This window comes from Carcharodon carcharias, chromosome 16, assembly GCF_017639515.1.
Source record: "Carcharodon carcharias isolate sCarCar2 chromosome 16, sCarCar2.pri, whole genome shotgun sequence".
Taxonomy (NCBI): Eukaryota; Metazoa; Chordata; class Chondrichthyes; order Lamniformes; family Lamnidae; genus Carcharodon; species Carcharodon carcharias.
Genome location: NC_054482.1, coordinates 98,808,519 through 98,830,618, shown reverse-complemented (window position 1 = coordinate 98,830,618; position 22,100 = coordinate 98,808,519). Strand labels below are relative to the sequence as shown.

Here is a 22,100-nt window from a genome sequence, read left to right as displayed (position 1 = left end):
ACTTGGAAAAATTTATTAATTTTGCTTCCAATCTCCACCCCTCCATCGTTTTCATGTGGTCCATCTCTGACACTTCCCTTCCCTTCCTTGACCTCACTGTCTCAATCTCTGGTGATAGACTTTCCACCAATATCCATTACAAGCCTACCGACTCCCACAGCTACCTCGACTACAGCTCCTCACACCCCACTTCCTGTAAGGATTCCATCCCATTCTTTCAGTTACTTCGCCTCTGTCGCATCTATTCCGATGATGCTACCTTCAAAAACAGTTCCTCTGACATGTCCTCCTTCTTCCTTAACCGAGGTTTTCCACCCACGGTCGTTGACAGGGCCCTCAACCGTGTCCGGCCCATCTCCCGCGCATCCGCCCTCACGCCTTCTCCCTCCCAGAAACATGATAGGGTCCCCCTTGTCCTCACTTATCACCCCACCAGCCTCCGCATTCAAAGGATCATCCTCCGTCATTTCCGCCAACTCCAGCATGATGCCACCACCAAACACATCTTCCCTTCACCCCCACTGTCGGCATTCCACAGGGATCGTTCCCTCAGGGACACACTGGTCCACTCCTCCATCACCCCCTACTCCCCAACCCCCACCTATGGCACCACCCCATGCCCACGCAAAAGATGTAACACCTGCCCCTTCACTTCCTCTCTCCTCACCGTCCAAGGGCCCAAACACTCCTTTCAAGTGAAGCAACATTTCACTTGCATTTCCCCCAACTTTGTCTACTGCATTCGTTGCTCCCAATGCGGTCTCCTCTACATTGGAGAGACCAAACGTAAACTGGGCGACCGCTTTGCAGAACACCTGCGGTCTGTCCGCAAGAATGACCCAAACCTCCCTGTCGCTTGCCATTTCATCACTCCACCCTGCTCTCTTGCCCACATGTCTGTCCTTGGCTTGCTGCATTGTTCCAGTGAAGCCCAACGCAAACTGGAGGAACAACACCTCATCTTCCGACTAGGCGCTTTACAGCCTTCTGGACTGAATATTGAATTCAACAACTTTAGGTCTTGACCTCCCTCCTCCATCCCCACCCCCCTTCTGTTTCTTCCCCCTTCCTTTTGTTTTTTTTCCAATAAATTATATAGATTTTTCTTTTTCCCTCCTATTTCCATTATTTTTAAATATTTTTCAATCTTTTATGCTTCCCCCACCCCCACTAGAGCTATACCTTGAGTGCCCTACCATCCATTCTTAATTAGCACATTCATTTAGGTAATATCACCAACTTCGACACCTATGTGTTCTTTTGTTCTGCTGTCTGTGACATCTTTTGATGATCTGCTTCTATCACTGTTTTTGCCTACAGCCACACCACCCCCCTCCACTTCTACCCCCCACCCCCCCCACCTTAAACCAGCTTATATTTCAACCCTTCCTGGGATTCACCTAGTTCTGTTGAAGGATCATGAGGACTCGAAACGTCAACTCTTTTCTTCTCAGCTGATGCTGCCAGACCTGCTGAGTTTTTCCAGGTAATTCTGTTTTTGTTTTGGCGTTTTAAGGAAAGTATTTAAAAGGGATCATGGAGGTGGAAAAACTTGGAGAGGTGGTTGGAATTTCAGAATTTGTGAGCTTAGCAGCTTGAAAGGATGGCGGAATGCACAAAGGTTCAGGAGCCAGGAACAAAGTGTCTTTTGTGCGGTGTAACTCTAGGGCTGAATACCACAAGTTTCTAAGGCCAATTAAAAGACAGGCCTGCAGTTGCACAAAGTTGTTACACATACATTCATTAGAGAGAGAGAGAGAGAGTATTCTCATCAGACTGAGCTCATTAAACTCAAACCACAAAGGTGAACAGACCAGCATTCTAACCCACTGTGCCAATGCTGTCCTAATTAAGAAGCAAATGAGCATTCAAAGAGCTGGATTTGCAAAGTAAACAGGAATGTATTTTTGTTCGCTGTGGTGCTTTGCTTCTTTCCTGGGGTTTGGACATCGCTGGCCAGGCCAGTTTTAATTACCCTTGAGCCACCTCCTTGAACTGTGAGACTTAATTGCCCTCTGAAATAGGCCTAATAAGATTGCTGTGGGTCTGGAGTCACATGTAGGCTGGATAAGGAAGGCAGATTTACTCCCGAGGGGCATTAGTGAACTAGATGGACATTTACAACGACCCAGTAGTTAAATGATTATTAGTTATGAGAGTAGCATTTTATTTCAGATCTATGAATTTAAATTCCTCCAGCTGCTATTTGAACTCCTATCTATAGAACATTAGCCTCTGGATTACTGGTCCACTATGCTATCGTCCCCTGTGGGGGACACTGTGCAAATAAGTTTAAATAGCCATTGCCAGAGAACTTTCTCTTCGCTTTACCGATGGTAAAAGCTGATAAGAGCCCAGGTAAAGGTTAGCGAGCTCGCCATCGCCCCCTATCTTGCGGTCTCCCCCAGGCAGGTGAGTTAGTGCAGCCGCAGTTTTGCGAAACTTCACTCTTTGTGCCGCTTGCTTTGGATTGCAGGGCTGAAGTTACCAGTGGCGCTGAAGCGGGCCCCGGGATGTCTTGCTGCGGCCAATACGAGGTGAGTCGGCGCTGTCAGAGACGGGGCTGTGGAACAGGAGCTGCCCCTCTGTCTGACTCTAGCTGTACTGATAACACTGCAGGGAAAGACGGAAGGTTCCTTTCGCCTCAACTATGATGTTTGGGCCTTGGTAAGGCACTGGCCGAGATAAAGGTGATAGTTCAGTCGAAGTCACGGCAAGTACTTAAAGTATAATTGCTGTTTACCTTCAAATAAAGAGATTGTTCCAAACTGAGATTTAAAATGTCACGGTGTAGTGAACGCGCTGGATTTCTAAAGGTCACAGGGTCATCATCTCACTCGTTTGTTACTCAATCTTTAATTAACTCACATCCGCCCTTGAAGACAAGTACCTGATTGAAACCTTCATTCCCCTGATAAACTGGTGAATGCATACTTTAACCATTAGTAATTGCACATTACACTGGGCACTGTGCTGCTGAACCCAACTGTGGTTAAGAGGGAGTTCTGCAGACTTTTATTTTAACTACGTATCGACTTGTGCAAGCGCAGCCTCTTTGGCTCCATGACCCAGTTAATTTTTAATTAATCTTTCAGTTTATTTGTAGAATCTCTTTTTAACGTGAATCGTTTTTGGAACTGACTGCAAGAAGTTTCATTAGAGACAAGACATTGAAACGAAAACAAGCCCTGATAAAGTTTATTTTTAATTCTAATCAGGGTCCCTAATGCACAGGGTTTATGGGGGGGTCAGCTTTTTATTGATTCAGGAGAGCTAAGGCTCGTCACTTTAAAACATAATCAAAATAATCCATGTGTTTTTACTTGACTAATCTTTTCCTTAAACTCATCACTCCTGCTGCTTCACCTGCAAGTATGAGGATTCCTTTGTCGTTATTATTGAGACTGTCTATTTATCTAGCTCCTTGCCCACCAAGCCAAAGCTGTCATAAATAAAAACACACAATGCTGGTAAAACTCAGTAGGTCTGGCAGCATCTCTGGAGAGAGAAAGTTAACGTTTCATTTCCGCATGAGTCTTCAGAGCTGAAGAGAAGTAGAATCCAAAGCTATCCCTGCTCTAGCCCCAAACCTGCATGTTTTTCTAGTTTCTCCTATTTCTCCTCATGGTCTGTCTGAATTCATCTTTGCTGTGAGACCTACCTCATGCTCTCTTGACCGCGTTCCTACTAAACTGTTGAACGCTGTTGGCTGTGGCACAGTTGAGTAGCACTCTTGCCTCTGAGTCAGTAGGTTCAAGGTTCAAGTCCCAACCCAGGGCTTGAGCACAAAAAAAAATCAAGGGTAATACTCCAGTGCAATGCCGAGTTACTGTCTTTCAGATGAAACCACAAACCGAGTCCCATCTGCCTACTCAGATGTATATTAAAGATCCCATTGCACTATTTCACAGAAATATCATGTAGCTCTATCTACATGCTCTGAGTTTGGTTTGAACATCAGGCAGACAAATCATGATCCAGGATGCTGCTATCTATCAGTACTAACGATATGATGCTGGAGGTTGGTGATAACTTCACATATGCTCGGTGCACTCCTCCACAGCAGTGAGACCTGGGCAGCATTTACTAGTTTGGAAAAGTTTCCACCTTTTGCAGCCAGATCCTCAGCATCTCTTGGCGGGACAAGGTCACCACTGTTGACTACACCATCCTTCTCCAACAGCAACCTTCCAGTGCACTGCTGTGAGGGATTACTCCCACTTGGTTCTTCGGGGCTGCAGGATTCTGTAAGCCTCCTTGTTTTTCTGGTATGTATCAATGATTTGAGCTTTACTGTAGGAGGTATGATTACAAGTTTGCAGATTGATGATACAACATTTTGCCATGTTGAAAATAGAAAAGAAAGCTGTGACTGCAGGACAGTATCAATGGGCTAGTCAGTTGGGAAGAATAGTGGCTAATGGAGTTCAGTCTGGAATGCATTTGGGGAAACAAAGCAAGGATACTGCAAAGGGTAGAGGAACAGTGGGGACCTTGGAGTTCATGTCCCCAGATTCCTGAAGTTGATAAAATGGATAGGAAGACCCTATTCTCCTTGGTTGAGGGATCCATAACTAAGAGGCATAGATTTAAGATAAGAGGTGGGAGATTTAGAGGGGATACGGGGAAAAATGTTTTTGCTCAGAGTGATGGGGATCTGGAGCTCACTGCCTGAAAGGGTGGTAGAGGTAGAAACCCTCAGAACATTTAAGAAGTACTTAGGTTATGGCACTTCAAGGATTGATTCTTGGACCTGTCTTGTCTTCATCTAGATGCTACCTCTGGCTGCAGCATCTGTTGATACAGGGCGTTGTTAAGGTAATGACACCCAGCTCTAACTGACTCAGTCGTTCCACTTGCTGTCTGATGTCTGTCCTGAGTTACAACTTCCTCCCATTAAACTTCATGAAGACCAAAGCCAATGTGTTTCTCTTGAACCTCCAGCCCCCACTCCTCCCCTTGCTAAAAACAAAACTCTGCTTTCAAAAGACTAACATATGGGCCCAGAATTTTCTTGGAAACTAATGGTGAGTTTAATGCACACCCCACTATTAGTGTGCAGATAACTCAGCAGTTTGAGGCAAAGGGGAGATACAATGTGAGGAGTGATTTTCGCCACAACTTGCTGGATGATTTGCGATGACCTGCCGTTAGCCTTGTGAAAATGCAATAAATTGCTGCACTTGTGCTGTTAAAGCATATTAGCATCCCATAAGGGCAAGTTTACTTAATGATGTAAGAACCCTTTTAATAATGAGATTTAAATTCCTGCAATGCTACTCAATCTCCCTGGCTCAAAAATGAAGCAATTGAAACTGTGGGAACTCCATAGTAAATTGTTCATACATTTTTTTAAAAAGTGAACCTCTCATTTTTCCTTTTTTTTCTTTTCATTTCCTTTTCTCTCTCAATCCATTCTGTCATTTCCTTTCTTTATTTCTCTTTCTAATTTGACTAATGCAGCCTGTTTCCTTCTCTGTTGTTCCACTCACCTTAAAACACATTGTTTAAGGAGATACAGTGTTGAGCCCGTTATTCATGAAGGTCTCAGGGGCCCATTTACCCTCACTGTATGTTATCAGGTCACACTTCCAGCACCTTAACATGTCAAAAGTGTTTTGAACTGAATGGTGAGGGAAAAGGTTGAACTAACTAATGGAACATGGTGCAAGATGCTCCAGTGCAGAAAATCCAGAGCTATTAAGGCTATACCTACACAAGCAGCAGAGAGCCTGGACTTGAATGTCATGCTTTAATTCAATTTGGTACTTTCCTGGCTGCGTGTAGAAGATCAGCAAGAACAAAGCTGTTAAATAAACAAAGACAGAGATTTTGGATGAGCAATGGATGAGCTTCAGGATTATTTAATTCCTCACACAAACAATAATGCCTCTTTAACACACATCCATTTATCCCAGAATTATTAAACTCTTATCATGTGATGCTGTTTAATTTAACCAGAAAATTACTTGCAAATGCTAGAAATATGAAATAAAAACAAAAATAATTCTGTACATATAAAATAAAAACAGAAAATGCTGGGAATATTCAGCAGGTCAGGCAGTACCTGTGGTAAGAGAGCAACAGTTAATGAAACATTCCAGAGTTGATGAAATTTTAGCATTTTCTGTTTTAATTGCTTTCGGATGGTGTGTCACATATTAAAAACTACAACCATGAGCGTTTGGTGGCTGGATCAGTAATTTGTAGTTTGCTGTAATGTCTGGGTTAATTCGACAAAGACTGTGAGTGGTTCGATTCAGTAGATGTGTAAATTGAATCATTTTAAAAGGAAGAATGAGGAGAGACAATATAACATAAAGGGTGCAATTCTAAAGGGAATGTAGGGGAACCTGGGGATATGTGCACAATCATTAAAACTGGCAGGGCAGGTTCAGAGAGCAGTTAATAAAGCTTATGAGATTCTGGGCTTTCTGAATGAAGGCATAAGATCCAAAAGCAAGGAAAGTATGGTGAGTCTGTATAAAATACTGCTTCAGCCTCAACTGGGATTTTTTTGCGTCCATTTCTTGGCACCATCCTTTAGGAAGGAAATGAAGGCATTAGAGAGAGGATGCAGAAAGGAATCACAAGAATGGTTCCAGGGATGAGGAACTTCAGTCACATAGATTGGAGTAGTGCTGTAAGGGTGGTTAAGTTGCTATTTTGCTGATAGAATTGACCTGCAGACGCTTCTTGGGTGGAAACATTAAGTAGTAAGATAGATGTCCAGCCACCATACTTATTTCACCCAGTAACCACTTTGGTCCTTCTCCGACATTCTTCACTTATACCGACTCTCCCACGGTAAATTTCCTCCTGTGACTATGCCAGTTGTGTCTAGTTTTCTGGCTTCTCTGACCACTTTCTGCTTTAAATTCAGCATTATTAAACTCAATCTCGTCCTGAGATAGCTTTTCAACAGTAACTCCACAGGTGTGGCACCTGTTGTGTGAGGGGTGTCCTGTAATGAAAAAGAAAGCGTGCTAGCTTGGTTGCCAAGGAGTCGCCAGTTAGCTTCTTCATGCCTGCCTAGAACGTTTGAACCACCCTGTCAGCCAGTCCATTTGAGGAAGGGTGGTACGGTGCAGTTTTTACATGAGTGATACTGTTGAAGCTGATAAACCGTTGAAACTCAGCACTCGTAAATGCAATGCCGTTATTGGAAACAACTACTTCTGGTAGTCCATGAATGGCACAGCTTTGAAGTAGTTATTCAATTGAAGCAGCCGACGTTGGTGACTTCATCTCATATATGTTCAACCATTTTGAATGGGTAATTGACAATGAGCAGAAACATTTCCCAGGAAAGGTCCAACGTAGCCAATGTGTAACTGCACCCAGAGTCTACCTGGCCACTCTCATGGGTGCAATGGACCTGTCACTAAGGGCATCGGCATTTGATTACCAGGCCTATGTACGAAAGTGTCTTCGTATGCTGCCAGACTTAAAGCCCTATTAGTATTTCTGTATCTTCTTTCTAGCTGTCTTCTCTGCCAACCCGTTCTTCAGTTTATTCAGAGAAGTGCTGAATTCTTTTTTTATTCACTTCATACTTTTCCAGAGATACAAACTTTGACCCGAGGGAATCTTGTAGTGTGCCAAGGTCTTTTAACAGGTTTTCTTTTTCCCTGCATAGGTTGCTCAGCTCGTCTCAAGCTAGCAAGGTCTCTTCGAATTTCTTCTGCTGCTCTTCTAGGTTTTGACTTAAGACGGCCTGCATTTCATCAGGTTGCTGAGTTCATACACACTCCCTTTTTCAAAACAGGATGCTTCCAGCTTCCTTTTAGGACCTCAGTGGACAATCAAAGTTGATTTCCCTTAGCCAATTTCATCTGAGAAGCCTTGGTCCTCTACCTCGCAATACCAACCCCTTTAGCTTTGCCGATTGGCTTCCATAAGTCCGTTAGTCTGTTTATGCCTTTTACTTGAATGTCTTCACCTGTATGTGTTTTGAGCTTGGCAACTGTTTCTTCTAAACTTAATTGATGTTCACCATTATTCACATATCCGAAGCTATGTTCCCCAATTACTGTGGTGGAAGCTCCTGTGTCCACTTCCAGTCCAACAGGTTTACCATTTATTTTCATCGTGATAAATGTAGGTTCTGTCTTTCCAACTTGCTGATCAAACAATGAGTAAACATCTGAATTTGTTGATTCAGGCTCTCCTATATTGTAGATTTCATTGGGCTTCTTCTTTTGATTACAAGCCTGTTTGAATCATTCTTTGCACTGCCTCAATATATGTCCATTTCTGTGACAATGGAAGCATTCGATTTTTTTAAACTGCCAATCACTAAAAGGCTGCTCGTTTCCACCACTATTAAAACTATTCTTTGATTTCGCTGCTAAGTTATTTTTCTTTTTTCTTTGCTTATATCGCTTGCATCAACGGCCAACTTGAATTGCTTGGCATAATTGGGTACTGCCGACGCTGGTGTCATAGTTAGTACAGTTTTCAGACTATCAAATGACTTCTGACACTCGAGTCTCCACTGAAACTTCTTTTTTTAATAGTTCAGTCAATGGAGCAATCACTTGGCTAAAGTTTGGTACAAATTTCCAGTGAAACCCACTCATGCAGACAAATCTCAACTTCTTGTTTTGTTGTAGACACTGGGAAATCCACAAAAGCCTTGACTTTCACATCTCTCGGAGACACCTTACCATGTCCAATGGTATGGCCCGGATACGTAACTTGCGCTTTTGCATATTCACTTTTAGCCAAGTTGATCACCAAATTAACTTCCTGTAGCCGAGTAAATAATTCTTCCAGATGCTGTAAATGCTCCTCCCACATCTGACTGAAAACCATTGGATTGTCAGTATAAACCACACAATTGCTTAGACCTGCAATTACTTTGTCAGTATTTGAAATGTCGCAGGTGCATTCTTCATACCAAGTGGCATGACTTTAAACTGATATAGTCCACTTGGCGTTACAAAAGCTGAGATCTCCTTTGCCCTATCTGACAATCATACCTGCCAATATCCTTTTAGCAAGTCCATCTTTGTGATAAATTTTGATTGTCCCACTTTCTCAATGCAATCCTCCAACCGTGGTATGGGATATGAAACCACTTTTGTCACTGCATTCACCTTTCGATAGTCCACATATAGTCTTCCATCTGGTTTCGGTACCAGTACAATAGGTGAACTCCAGTTACTGCAACAAGACTCGATATCATTTTGAAGCATGAAATCAATTTCATTTTGTACTTGTGATTACTTTGCCAGATTTAATCTATAAAGTTGTTGCTTCACTGAAGACGATATTTCTATACATACATCATGTAAAGCTAAATGTGTCTTTCCCAACTTATTTCCACAAATAGGTTTGTGTAACTGCAATAGCTTTACCAACTCACTTTGACACTTGGTTGGAAGGTAACTCAATATTTCATTTAAATTTTCAAGCACCCCCTCATTATCCAATTTGATTAGAGGAAAATCAGTTTGAGTCCTGCTCATCATCCACCATCACCAACACCTCTTTTTGTTCCTCTTCCCTGTCAAAGTACTTTTTCAGCATATTTACATGACACACCCTCTGCTTCTTTCTTCTACCTGGAGTATATATTAAATAATTTACTTCACTCAATTTCTTTTTAATCCTGTGAGGCCCACTAAATCTTGCATTTAATGAATCCCCTAGTACTAGTAATAAAACTAAGACTTTCTCTCCAGAAACAAAGCTGCAAATTTTAGCCTTCTTATCTGCTTTCACTTTCATCATTTACTGTGATATGTTTAAGTGTTCCCTAGCCAACTCACATGCTCTGTTCAATCTTTCCCTGAAATTTGAAACGTACCAGGAGAGTAGTTTCTGAATTTAGACCCACTCATTTCTCATGAATCAATTTCAGTGGTCCCCTTACATCATGGCCATAAACGAGTTCAAAATGGTTAAAACCAGTTGATACATTAGGAGCATCTCTAATAGCGAATAACGAAAATAGAAGTCCCGTGTCCCAATCCTGTGCAGAATTCTGACAGTATGCGCTTATCATAGTTTTTAAAGTTTGATGCCATCTTTCCAAAGCTCCTTGTGACTCTGGATGATAAGTTGTTGATTTAAACTGTTTAATCTCCAAACTGTTCATTATTTCCTTAAAACAGTTGTGATATGAAATTTGACCCCTGACCTGATGGTATTTCTTTAGGTAAACCATATCTTGTGAAAAATGTAATTAACTCCTCCACAACCTTCTTGGTTGTAATAGTTCTGAAGGTATCACTTCAGGAAGCTTAGTAGACACACCCGTTATTGTTAATAGATACTGATTTCCGCTTTTAGTCTTAGGGAGCGAAACTCCACATTAATCATGACCCTGGTAAAAGGTTCTTCAAATGCTGGTATTGGGATTAAAGGCGCCAGCTTAATCACTGCTTGTGGTTTTCCTGTTACTTAACATATATGACAGGCTCTACAGAATGTGACTAAATCACTATGCAATCCTGGCCAAAAAAAAACCTCTGAATCTTTTCCTGCATTTTCCTAATTCCTAAATGTCCCCTATTGGAATTTCATGAGCAATCCTCAATCTCACTTCTATAACCTAATGGGATAACAATCTGATGCACCTCCCTCCAACTTTCATTTGCCGAGGTGTAATCTGACTGCCATTTTTCCCATTAACACATTCCCTTGAAAATAATAACATACTGGAATACATTTTGCTTTGGTTTCTGAATAAACTTTCTGACATAACTGTTTTCATTTCAAATCATTTTTCTGTAACTCCACTAACCTCTTTGAGTTAAACACTTCAACTGAACTGTCCTGCATTCCTTCCTCCTGAACAATGTCAAATATAGTGCTAGCTAATTGGATTTAAACACCTTCTTGCCTTTGAACTGCCTGCTTTTCTTGTTTATTTTGTTCATCTCGCTGGGCCTTTGATCTCATTATAACACAATCCGGAAATAATTCAGGATGTTCCATCTGTAGCACTTCTGTTGAAAATATTTCTACAGGCTGCTCAACTACCATAGGCATCACCCACATTTGCAATCCAGCTATATCATTACCCAGAATAAATTGAAACCCTGCAATGGGCAATTTTTCCACCACCCCAACTGTAACTTCCCCATTCTTCCATTTGCTCTTTAAATTTACCTTTCATAACGTAATAGATTTAGCAGCTCCGTGAACCTCACTTCTTATTACCTTCTCCTGCTGCAGCACTCCCTCTGAACAACAAATATCACTATCCCACAACATTAAGGATTGACTAGCCCCTGTGTCTCTTAACATTTTAACATCTTTACCTACTCCAGCCTGTACACATGGAAAGACTTTCCCTTCACATGCAAAGTCTTTAAACATTCCTGGAACCTGCTCCTCAGAATTCTCTTGAGTAAACTGAACACATTCTCACTTCTTTACCTTTCACTGATTCTCCCTGTTTCACCAGTACACAAACCACTGGTTTCTCCTGTGCCTGAACCTCAGAGCCCACAGTACTTTTACTTCCGGAGCTTTTCTGTAGTCCAATAATTCCTACAGATTTTTCCTGCAATCTCCAACACACTGACTTTGTGTTCCCCACTTTATTGCAATGAAAACGCCTCAATTTTCGAATGTTGTTTCTACTTTCAGCACCTTCCTTTCTTATTCTGAGAAAAAAACTTCCCGGGAACTTCCAGCTGCTCCTCTTACCTGAATACCTGCCTTCCTTTCACCTTCCCATTTTTTATCCTTTTCCAATTTGAAAGGGGGATGGAAAAAAGGTTTAGCTCTATGAACTAACTCATAATCATCAGCTATCTCTGCTGCTTGTCTTACAGAATCAACCCTCTGTTCCTCCACATGAGTTCTCACTTCTGAAGGGATTGACTCTTTAAATTCTTCCAAAAGAATGACTTCCCTAAGAGCTGCATAGGTTGTTTCTATTTTTAACACCCGTATCCACTGGTCAAAATTACTTTGTTTTACTCTTTCAAACTCAATATAAGTTTGCCCAGGCTGTTTTCTCAAATTCCTAAATTTCTGCCTGTATGCTTCAGGAACCAACTCATATGCGCTCAAAATAGCTTCCTTCACAACATCATAGTTCACCGACATTTCTTCTAAAAGCGAAGCACATAGCTCAAGCACCCTACCTAATAACTTAGGTTGTGATAATAGTGTCCAGTTTTCCTTTGGCCATTTCATCTGTTTAGCTAGTTTCTCAAATGAAATAAAGAATGCTTCATTATCTTTTTCCTCAAACTTTGGAAGAGCTTGTACAAATTTAAACATCTCCCCACTGAGTTCTACTCTAGAAATAAATCCTTCCTCACTTACTGACATCTCTTTTCTAACTGCCAACATTTTCAGTTGAAATTCTTTCTCTCTCTCGTTCTTCTTCTCTACCATCGCAATTTCTAATTCCTTTTTAAAAGCCATTTCTCTGTCCTTTGCTTCTAATTCAAGCATTTTCATTTCCAGCAAAAGTCTCACTACCTCCAGCCGTGACTCACCTAGTGTCAGGTTTCACTTCCAACTGTAGATACTGTGCTACACTTTTAACTATATCAGGTTTCCTAGCTTTTGCAGGTAACCCCAACTGTAACTTATCTTCCAAATCTCTTAACTTGCTTTTGGTTATTTTCTCCAACCTACTCTCTTCTACTCCCAGACAAGATTTGGCAATTGCCAAAGCCATCCTGCGGTCTCACCACTTCTAAAATACCTCACCAACTCTTGAATTCAAAGTGCCTATCATACTCATAAGCTTAAGATTCACCAATTCCTAACCAATCAAGGAATTAGAAATATAATTTATCCCAGCACAGCCCCCAATTGTTGTGACCGATGTAGTTGGTAAAGCGGAGTTTTTTTTTAAATCCCAGAGGGAAACTTTAAACAACTGTCATAACCAATAATTTTAAGTGTTATGTTTGAGATGCGACTCTAAACTCAGGATTCAGGCCACTGATTCTCGAGGTTTTAAATTAAACTAAATGAAACATTCTATTAATTTACATAGGTTAAAATATATATACACATGGCTACAAATTACTACTGTCATAACTTTTAACAAATTCCTAAACTAATCTCTATTAAGGCAACAGCAACCCATAGACTTAACCAGAAACCAGGCAAAGCATTTTCACCTTACGGATTCAGAATGAGGTTCTTTTCACTGTGGAGCCAATTGGAGGCTTGCAGCTGCCTTTTGATCTCACATTGCCTCTGCTCTGCATACCCAAAAACTGCTCAAGTTATACCTACCGCCACTGATTGAATTCAAATTCTCATTGTCTCACCAGTCTCTTTGAACTTTACCTTTTAACAATGAAACCACAGTCATTGTACCAATTTTATTACTAATATAAACATGTTGCTTAGTAGCTGCTAGAAAGGCGTCAAGTTTTCACCCCACTTCTTGAATGCTCTAATCAAAAAATGCAAATGCACACTATCTCTCTTACATATCAAAGCACCCAGACTGGCTGGTTTTAATCCAATTAAGACGTACGCGCAGACTAAACCTCCTGTTTTAAAAGAAAAACATTTTTCAAAATGTTGTATACATTAATAGCATCGTGACACTAGGCTAATGCCCAACAGTATCTGGTGGAATTTAAGTTCAATTCATAAATCTGAAATTGAAAGCTAATCTCAGCAACAGTGACTGTGAACTATCATCAATTGTAAAAACCCATCTGGTTCACTAATGTTATTTAGGAAAGGAAATCAGCCATCTTTATCTGGCCTGGCCTACATGTGACTCCAGACCCACAGTAATGTGGCTGACTCTTTGACTGCCTCTTGAAATGGTCTAGCAAGCCACTCAGTTTAAAGGCAATTAGCAATGGGCAACAAATGCTGGCCTTGCCAGTGATGCATCCTGGGGGTTACCATTGACACTGGAGGAGGAGGTTCCACAAATATCCCCATCCTCAATGATGGAGGAGCCCAGCACAGCAGTGCAAAAGATAAGGCTGAAGCATTCGCAACAATCTTTAGCCAGAAGTGCCGAGTGGATTATCCATCTTGGCTTCCTCCGGAGATCTCCAGCATCACAGATGCCAGTTTTCAGCCAATTTGATTCACTCCATGTGATATCAAGACACTGCTGAAGACACTGGATATGGCAAAGGCTTTGGGCCTAGACAATATTCCAGCAGTATTACCGAAGACTTGTGCTCCAGAACTTGCTGCACCCCCTAGCCAAGCTGTTCCAGCATAGCCACAACACTGGTATCTATCCAGCTGTGGAAAATTGCCCAGGTATGTCCTGCACATAAAAAGCAGGACAAATCCAACCCAGCCAATTACCACCCCATCATTCTACTCTCAATCGTCAGGAAAGTAATGGAAGGGGTCATCAACACTGCTATCAAGAGGTACTTGCTTAGCAATAACCTGCTCACTGATTCCCAATTTGGGTTCCGCCAGGGCCACTCAGCTCCTGACCTCATTACAGCCTTGGTTCAAACATGGACAAAAGAGCTGAACTCCCGAGGTGAGGTGAGAGTGACGGCGTTTGACATCAAGGCAGCATTTGACAGAGTGTGGCATCAAGGAGCCCTAGCAAAACTGGAGTCAATGGGAATCGGGGGGAAAATTCTCTGTTGGTTGGAGTCATACCTAGCACAAAGGAAGATGGTTGTGATTGTTGGAGGTCAGTCATCTCAGCTCCAGCATATCACTGCAGGAGTTCCTCAGGGTAGTGTCCTATGCCCAAACATCTTCAGCTGCTTCATTAATGACCTTCCTTCCATCAGGTGGTCAGAAGTGAAGATGCTCGCTGATGATTGCACAATGCTCAGCACCATTTGTGACTCCTCAGATACTGAAGCAGCTCATAACCAAATGCAGCAAGACTTGGACAATATCTAACCTTGGGCTGACAAGTGGCAAGTAACATTCAAGCCACACAAGTGTCAGGCAATGACCGTCTCCAACAAGAGAGAATCACCCCTTGATATGCAATGGCATTACCATCACTTAATCCCCCACTATCAAAATCCTGGGGGTTACCATCGACTAGAAACTGAACTGGACTAGCCATATAACTACTGTGGCTACAAGAGCAGGTCAGAGACTAGGAATAGTGCGATGAGTAACTCACCTCTTGACTCCCCAAAGCCTGTCCACCATCTATAGGCACATTTCAGGAGTGTGATGGAATACTCCCCACTTGTCTGGATAAGTGAATCTCCCACAACACTGAAGAAGCTGGACACTGTCAAGGACAAAGTGGTCCACTTGATTGGCACCACATCCACAAACATTCACTCCCTCCACCACCGACGCATAGTAGCAGCAGTGTGTACCATCTACAAGATGCACTGCAGGAATTCACCAAGGCTCCTTAGACAGCACCTTCCAAACCAATGACTACTGCCACCTAGAAGGACAAGGGCAGCTGATAGATGGGAACACTATCACCTGGACGTTCCCCTCCAAGTTACTCACCATCCTTACTTGGAAATATATCACCGTTCCTTCACTGTCACTGGGTCAAAATCCTGGAACTCCCTTTTTAACAGCACTGTGGGTGTACCTACACCACATGGACTGCAGCGGTTCAAGAAGGCAGCTCACCACCACCTTCTCAAAGACAACTAGGGTTGGGCTATAAATGCTGGCCCAGCCAGCGAAGCCCACATCCCGTGAATGAATTTTTTAAAAATCCCATGAAGGAATGAAAAAGAAAGATCTAAAAATAAAACCCTTTAACTTCTCTGTGAAGTTTAGAATATTTGATCCTTTGTATTGGTTACTGCACTTTGGTTTTGACTTTGTCTTGCTTTATCTGGTAACTGCTACCTTGTGGATAAATTATTCCTTCAACTATCATTTATAACATTCCAACATTATCGACCATCAGTTTGTTGTAAAAATATTGTGAAAAGCTGAATCTATGGGTACGATACCCGCCTTGCAGGATGTCTTAGTTACTGATGCTATGTCTTCAGAATACATGAAAGCTCAGAGTAAGCCTAAACATTGTAGAAGAAATTAGATTGAATCAAACAAAGACGTTTTCTCATATCATTTTTAAATTGACTTTTTACTTCAGGTATCTGGTAGAGACGTATCTCCCAGGGAATGGCGGCCACAGATTTACAGGAGGTCCACAGACGTTGTGTGGCTTGTTATCTTCTGTCTTTTCTGGGGTGGAATGGTGAGTGTGTTGTAATTGGAGCAAGCAGGAAAAATGTATTACTCAGCCAAAAGAAGCAGAATGACTTAATGTTGATCTTATCTTTGGATTCATGGTCTGACAACAAATGTTTTAACCTGCTGAGTTTAGAACAAGACCAAGTAACATTATCAAATATGAGCCTTAAATATATAACGTTGAAAAAATTATAGTGTTAAAGACAATACTAACCTACAATAACTGCCTCCTTCCAGCAGGTTAAATGTCTGGCCTTATAATGGACTAAAATTTTGTGGTGGATCACGTTTCTTCACAATTATCCATTGAGTTCTCTATCTTGCCTTAGAGCTCTAGTGGATGCGAGTCAATTCACTACAAGGAGGAGGGGTTTTGGAGGGAAGTCAGATGAGGTTTGCTCACCAGGGAAGGTCTGAAAAACTACCTGTCTCCAGTGTTACATTTACTGGTGAAGATATTTGGGGAGAATACATGTCTTTATTGAAAATAAATTACCCTAATTGTCTCCCTGGGGAAGACGGTGGGGTAATGGTAATATCACTGGGCCAGTAACCCAGTGTAATGTTCTGGTGATATGTGTTCAGATCTCATTACAGCTGGTAGAATTTAAATTCATTTAATAAATCTGGAATATAAAGCCTGTCTCAGTAATGGTTTTGTTTAGTATGTAATGTGCCTTTAAGAATAATACTTATAAGGAAGATCACATGACCTGTTGTCAAGAAGATATAATGATGTCTATAATATTGGAAATTGTTCTAAAATAGAGTTCTGGTGCTTTCTGTGTCTATACCTGTGTATGTGTGTGTGTCTTAATTGGATTAAAGCCAGCTGATCTAGAGGTTTTGATGTATAGAAGAGAAGTGGGTTGGAATGGTAATTAGGTAAACATAGGGAAGTTACAAGGTGAGGTGAATGGGGGGGCAATTTGCATTTTTGAATAAACCATTCAAAAGAATGGGTGAAATACTACACCTAACCGGAAAAGCTAAACAATATGTTTATTTTTGCCAAAGCTTACAAATAAAATTGGTGCTATGAAAGGGTTTTATTGTTAGAAGAGCTAAAGTTCAAAAAACTTAGTGGTACAATGAGAATTTGCATTCAAAGAGGAAAAAATGTTTAAAGGAAGAGAAGGCTGTCAGTAAAAGAAGAGGGATTCCAAGATCTAAATCCTCCAGCCTGGAAGCCTCAAGCCGCTGTCTGCAAGGACACAGAACTGAAAGAAACTCATTTTGAATATGACTGTCCAGAATGTGCTTTGCCAGGGGTCTGTTTAAATCTGTGTTTTACTGTTGTCTTAACCGAGGTGTAACTGAGAGTCAGATTAATTATGGGATATTTTTTACAATTTGTTATCATAGTAATTCATAGACATATGTATGCGCTTACAATCTTTTAATTAATAAATGTTTAATTTAGTTTTATAAAAACCTCTGCAGACTCAGTGGTCTTATTATAATTGAATTCAAAACTTGCATCTCGAAACATACAAATTGCAAAAAATTGGTTATGACAGTTTTAAGTTTCCCTCTGGGATTTGAACAACTCAGCCTTTACCATCGGCTGTGAGATAATACTGTAGCAACCTAGGAGAGTAGTGCGGGCTACCTCTAGCAGTAGTGTAGAGATAGAGTTTGAAGTGAAGGCACATGTGTAGTTGCTGCTGAGTACCTATGTAAATACACTTCTTAGGTGGAAACTTTTAGTTTATGCTGATCAACTGTATACCTACCAACTCAGCCACCACTCACAACAAACTGGTGATGAGGATAAAACAGGTTTAACAGAAGAAATCAAGTCAAGAGAAATCGGCACTGTACCTCACACAATAATTGTAAGTAGAAGCTCCATTCGAATCAAAGATGTATTTCCCTCTCAGACTGCCGCAATTCTGAAGAATTGATCCTTTCAATCCAGCCACGGACGATTGGTTTCATTACATTGAGCGCCTCACGTTCTTTTTCCAAGCGATCGAGATTACAGAGGCAGAAAAAAGGCGAGTGATCCTCTGAAGTACATGTGGGAATAAAACCTATGGCTTGATTCGAAGTTTGATGGCACCTGGTGCCCCAGATTGGTGGACCTCGTGAAGGGTCATTATCAACTGAAGCCATCAGTAACGATTCAAAGGTTCAAGTTTCACTTGAGAAATAGAACCCTGGGGGAGACAGTTGCATGCTATGTGGAAAATTTGAAGCCGTTAACGGAATATTGTGAGTTTGGTACATCCCTAAATGACATGCGTAGAGATCGTCTCTTGTGCAGTGTGAATGAGGAATGAGGACACGATTCAGAAAAGGTTATTGTCCGAAGCGAATTTGGATTTCAAGAAGGCGTTAGAGATAGCGCTGGCCATGGAAAGTGCAGTAAGAGGTGCAAAAGCCATACATGGAGCGCAAAATGGCGCCGTCCCCCACAACGAGCAGGAAACCCCAGCCAAAAAGGGCATGAAAATGCAAGACTCCACCAAGAAGCAGGGAAATGAAGAAAAATGACTTAGTAGTGAAAACAAAGAATAAGTTCAATAGAGGTGGAAACAAGCAGTCTCTTAACGATTGGCAGTTTAAAAAAATTGAATGTTATTATTGTCACAGAAGTGAACATATAATGAGGCATTGCAAGGAAAGATTCAAACTGGCTTTATATATTAAAAAAAAAGAGAAAACCCTGCAGGATTGCACAGAAATGGGAGAAGAAATCGCTGCTGTGTTTTTTTTCCGAATAGGAGCGGAGTTTTACAATATTAAAAGAGAAGAAGGGCCACAAGTGGAGGGGGATCCTGCCAAAACTCAAAACGTGCAGAAACACAGCACGGAAAAGCCAACAGCTGCAGAGACAGCCCAAGAAAAAGAAACTGTCACTGCTCTTAAAGTGGAAATACATTTAAAGTGGTAAGTACAAGAAAAATGGCTACGGACAGAAAATTAGAAGAGACCCCCAGAGAGAGGGCAGCTCTGTGGAAGGGAACAAGAGACCCTAGAAAGAGGGCAACTGTGCAGGATGCAACAAGAAACCCCAGAGAGAGGGCAACTCTGCTTAGGGCAACAAGAGACCGCAGAGGGAGGGCAACAATAAATTAAACAGTTGAAAGAACAGTTGACTGCCCTTCAAGATCAAATACAAAAGGAATATGACACCATTCAGCAACATGAAAAAATGAAGACTGTCTTAAATAGTTGAAGGGAAGCACAGCAGAAGAAACTGGGAGAGGGCCCGGGGGAAGCCCTGGTGGCTGGAGAGGGCCCGGGGGAAGCCCTGGTGGCTGGAGAGGGCCCGGGGGAAGCCCTGGTGGCTGGAGAGGGCTCGGGGGCAGCCCTGGGTGTCGTATACTGCTGGAAACAACCAGGATAGGAGTTTGGAGAAACTCCAAGGCAGTGCCAGCTCAGTGAAGCTAGCTGTCTAGCAAAGAGCTGAAGAATCAACTGAATGAAGCTGAAGAGGCTTTGAAAGGAAAAGTCATAGAACCTTCCACGACGCGAACAGAGAATGAAGTCATGGGTAGCTCAACTACTGGACCAAGACAGGTTGATCTGGCATCTGAGAGAAGTCTGGCCAATAGTCAAGTCAAAAAGAAAGCCAAGATTAAAGTCTGTGCTAGAAAGAAGAAGGCACGTAGAAAGAAGATACAGAAATACTAATAAGGTTTTAATTCTGGCAGCATATGAATACACTACAGTACATAAGCCTGGCAATCAAATCGCAAACACTGATGGCTTTAGTCGTTTGCCAAGAAAATTATGAGCATGTCCTAGTCCCACAGGAACTTGTTTTACTGTTAAATTTCTTCAATCCCTCGCCAGCATGTGGTCAGCAGATCAGAGACTGGACAAGTTGAGACCCAGTCCTAGCTCAAGTACGAGATCAAGTTTTTCATGGGTGCTCACAAGATCCCGTTTCTGACAAAATTAAACTGTACAAAAGACATAAATAACCAGCCAGGATGTCATCTTATTGTGGGGAGCACGAGTGATAGTTCCTCCAAAAGGAAGGGAGCCACTTTTAATTGAACTACACAGTGCCCATCTGGGAATTTCCCGAATGAAGACCATAGTAAGCAGCTTTCTATGGTGGCCTGGGATGGAAATAGAGAATTTAGTGAAGAATTGTGCGCAATGTCAGCAACTGCAAAAGTTACCTTCAACAGATCCATTACACCCTTGGGAGTGGCCAGGAAGACTTTGGGTGCAATTACACATTGACTATGTGGGACCTTTCATGGGAACAATGTTTCTGCTTATTGTCGATGCCCACCCAAAATGGAAGGACATATATGAGGCAAAGTCATCAACGTCTTCTGCTGCAATTGAGAAGCTTTGTCAGAGTTTTGCCAATAATGGACTACCAGAAGTAGTCATTTCTGATAACGGCACGGCATTTACAAGTGCTGACCTTCAACGGTTTATCAGCGTCAACGGCATCACTCGTAAAAACTTCACCATACCTACCTTCCTCAAATGGACTGGCTGAAAAGGTGGTTCAAATATTCAAAGCAGGCATGAAGAAGCTAACTGGAGATTCCTTAGCAACCAAGCTAGCACGCTTTCTTTTCCATTATAGGACCACCCCTCATACAACGACAGGCATCACACCCGTGGAGTTATTGATGAAACACCGTTTCAAGACGAGATTGAGCTTAATAATGCCGAATTTAGAGGGGAAGGTGGAAAGTAGTCAAGGAAGCCAGAAAACTAGACACGACTGGCATAGTCGCGAGAGGAAATTTACCTTGGGAGAGACAGTATATGTGAAGAACTTTGGAGAAGGGCCAAAGTGGTTACCTAGTGAAATAAGTGCAGTGATCAGACCTCTATGTTACCATGTGGAGGTGGAAGGCCAAAGCGCACAGAAACAAACCACCAGGAATTGATTCCACTAGTGTTTGTATTTCCTGTTGAGGATACTCAACCCAGTACAGACATGTCTGATGTTCCTGTAAGAGTTGAAGATACAGAAATGCAAGTGCCCACCGAAGCACCTGATGTTCAGGCAACTCTGGAAAAGGAGGTTCCTGACAAAGGGTCTGAAGTTGTGGAGCTGTGACATTCCACACATACCAGGAAACCACCTGAAAGACTGAATTTGTAAAGTCCTTACCCAGTGTAAATATTCTGCTGTCTTGAAAAATTTGTATTTGTAAATATGGTATAGTATAGCTGAGTAAAGGAGGAGGAATGTAATAATTATGGTTTTGTTTAGTGTGTAATTACCTTTTAAGAATAATACTTGTAAGGAAGATCACATGATCTGTAGTAACCAACAGGCAAGTAGCAACCAATAGGAAAGTAGCACGGGCTAGCAGTAATGTAGAGATAAGGTTTGAATTGAAAGCACACGTGTAGTTGCTGCTGAGTACCTTTGTAAATAAAGTAAATGTTTCCATCTAAGAAGGGTCTGATGATCAACTCTATCAATAGTACCAAATCGGCCACCACTGTCAACACTTACCATGGCAACCATTGTCAATTGTCTACTTCACCTAGGTCCTTTAGGGAAAACAGTCTGCCATCCTTACCTGGCCTGGTCTGGCCTATGTGTGACTCCCAGACCCACTGCAATGTGGTTGACTCCTAACTGAAATGGCCTAGCAAGCCACTCATTTCAAGGGCAATTAGAGATGGGCAACAAATGCTGGTGTTGCCAGAGATGCCCACGCCCCATGGAAGAATAAAGAAATAGAATTCAGTCAAGACTTTCAGATCACTTTCATTATCCATATGCATTATTTTCTTTCTACTTATGCAATAGCCCTTTCCTGTATTTGTTGTCCTCATTGAATTTCATCTGCCACCTGTCTGCTGTTTCCCAAGTTTACCCTCTTCAGATTTGCAGTCTACCATTTTTGGTGGCTTTGTAATATCTGCAAATTTTAGCCACTGTGCTTGTGACTGCTAGCTAAATCATTTTTGAAGATACAGTTAAGTCCTCACTTTAAGTTTCCCTGTTTTACGTTGTTTCGATTTGATGCTGTTTTTAA

General features: G+C 41.7%; 1 protein-coding gene across 5 annotated transcripts in view; it reads left to right on the top strand.

Annotated features, from left to right (window-relative positions):
* The first annotated feature begins 2,403 nt into the window (after window positions 1-2,403).
* The window catches only part of LOC121289206 (choline transporter-like protein 3), a 96,527-nt gene continuing 76,830 nt past the window's right edge, over window positions 2,404-22,100 (top strand). For 2 of the 5 annotated variants that reach the window (XM_041208409.1, XM_041208405.1), the window contains exons 1-2: window positions 2,404-2,537; window positions 16,022-16,126. In XM_041208409.1, the coding sequence (XP_041064343.1) occupies window positions 2,514-2,537; window positions 16,022-16,126 (129 nt within the window). In that variant the 5' untranslated portion in view covers window positions 2,404-2,513. Of the gene's footprint in view, window positions 2,538-2,673; window positions 2,691-4,772; window positions 4,819-16,021; window positions 16,127-22,100 lie in introns of those variants that run through there. The other 3 variants (XM_041208407.1, XM_041208406.1, XM_041208408.1) reach the window with 3 other exon arrangements.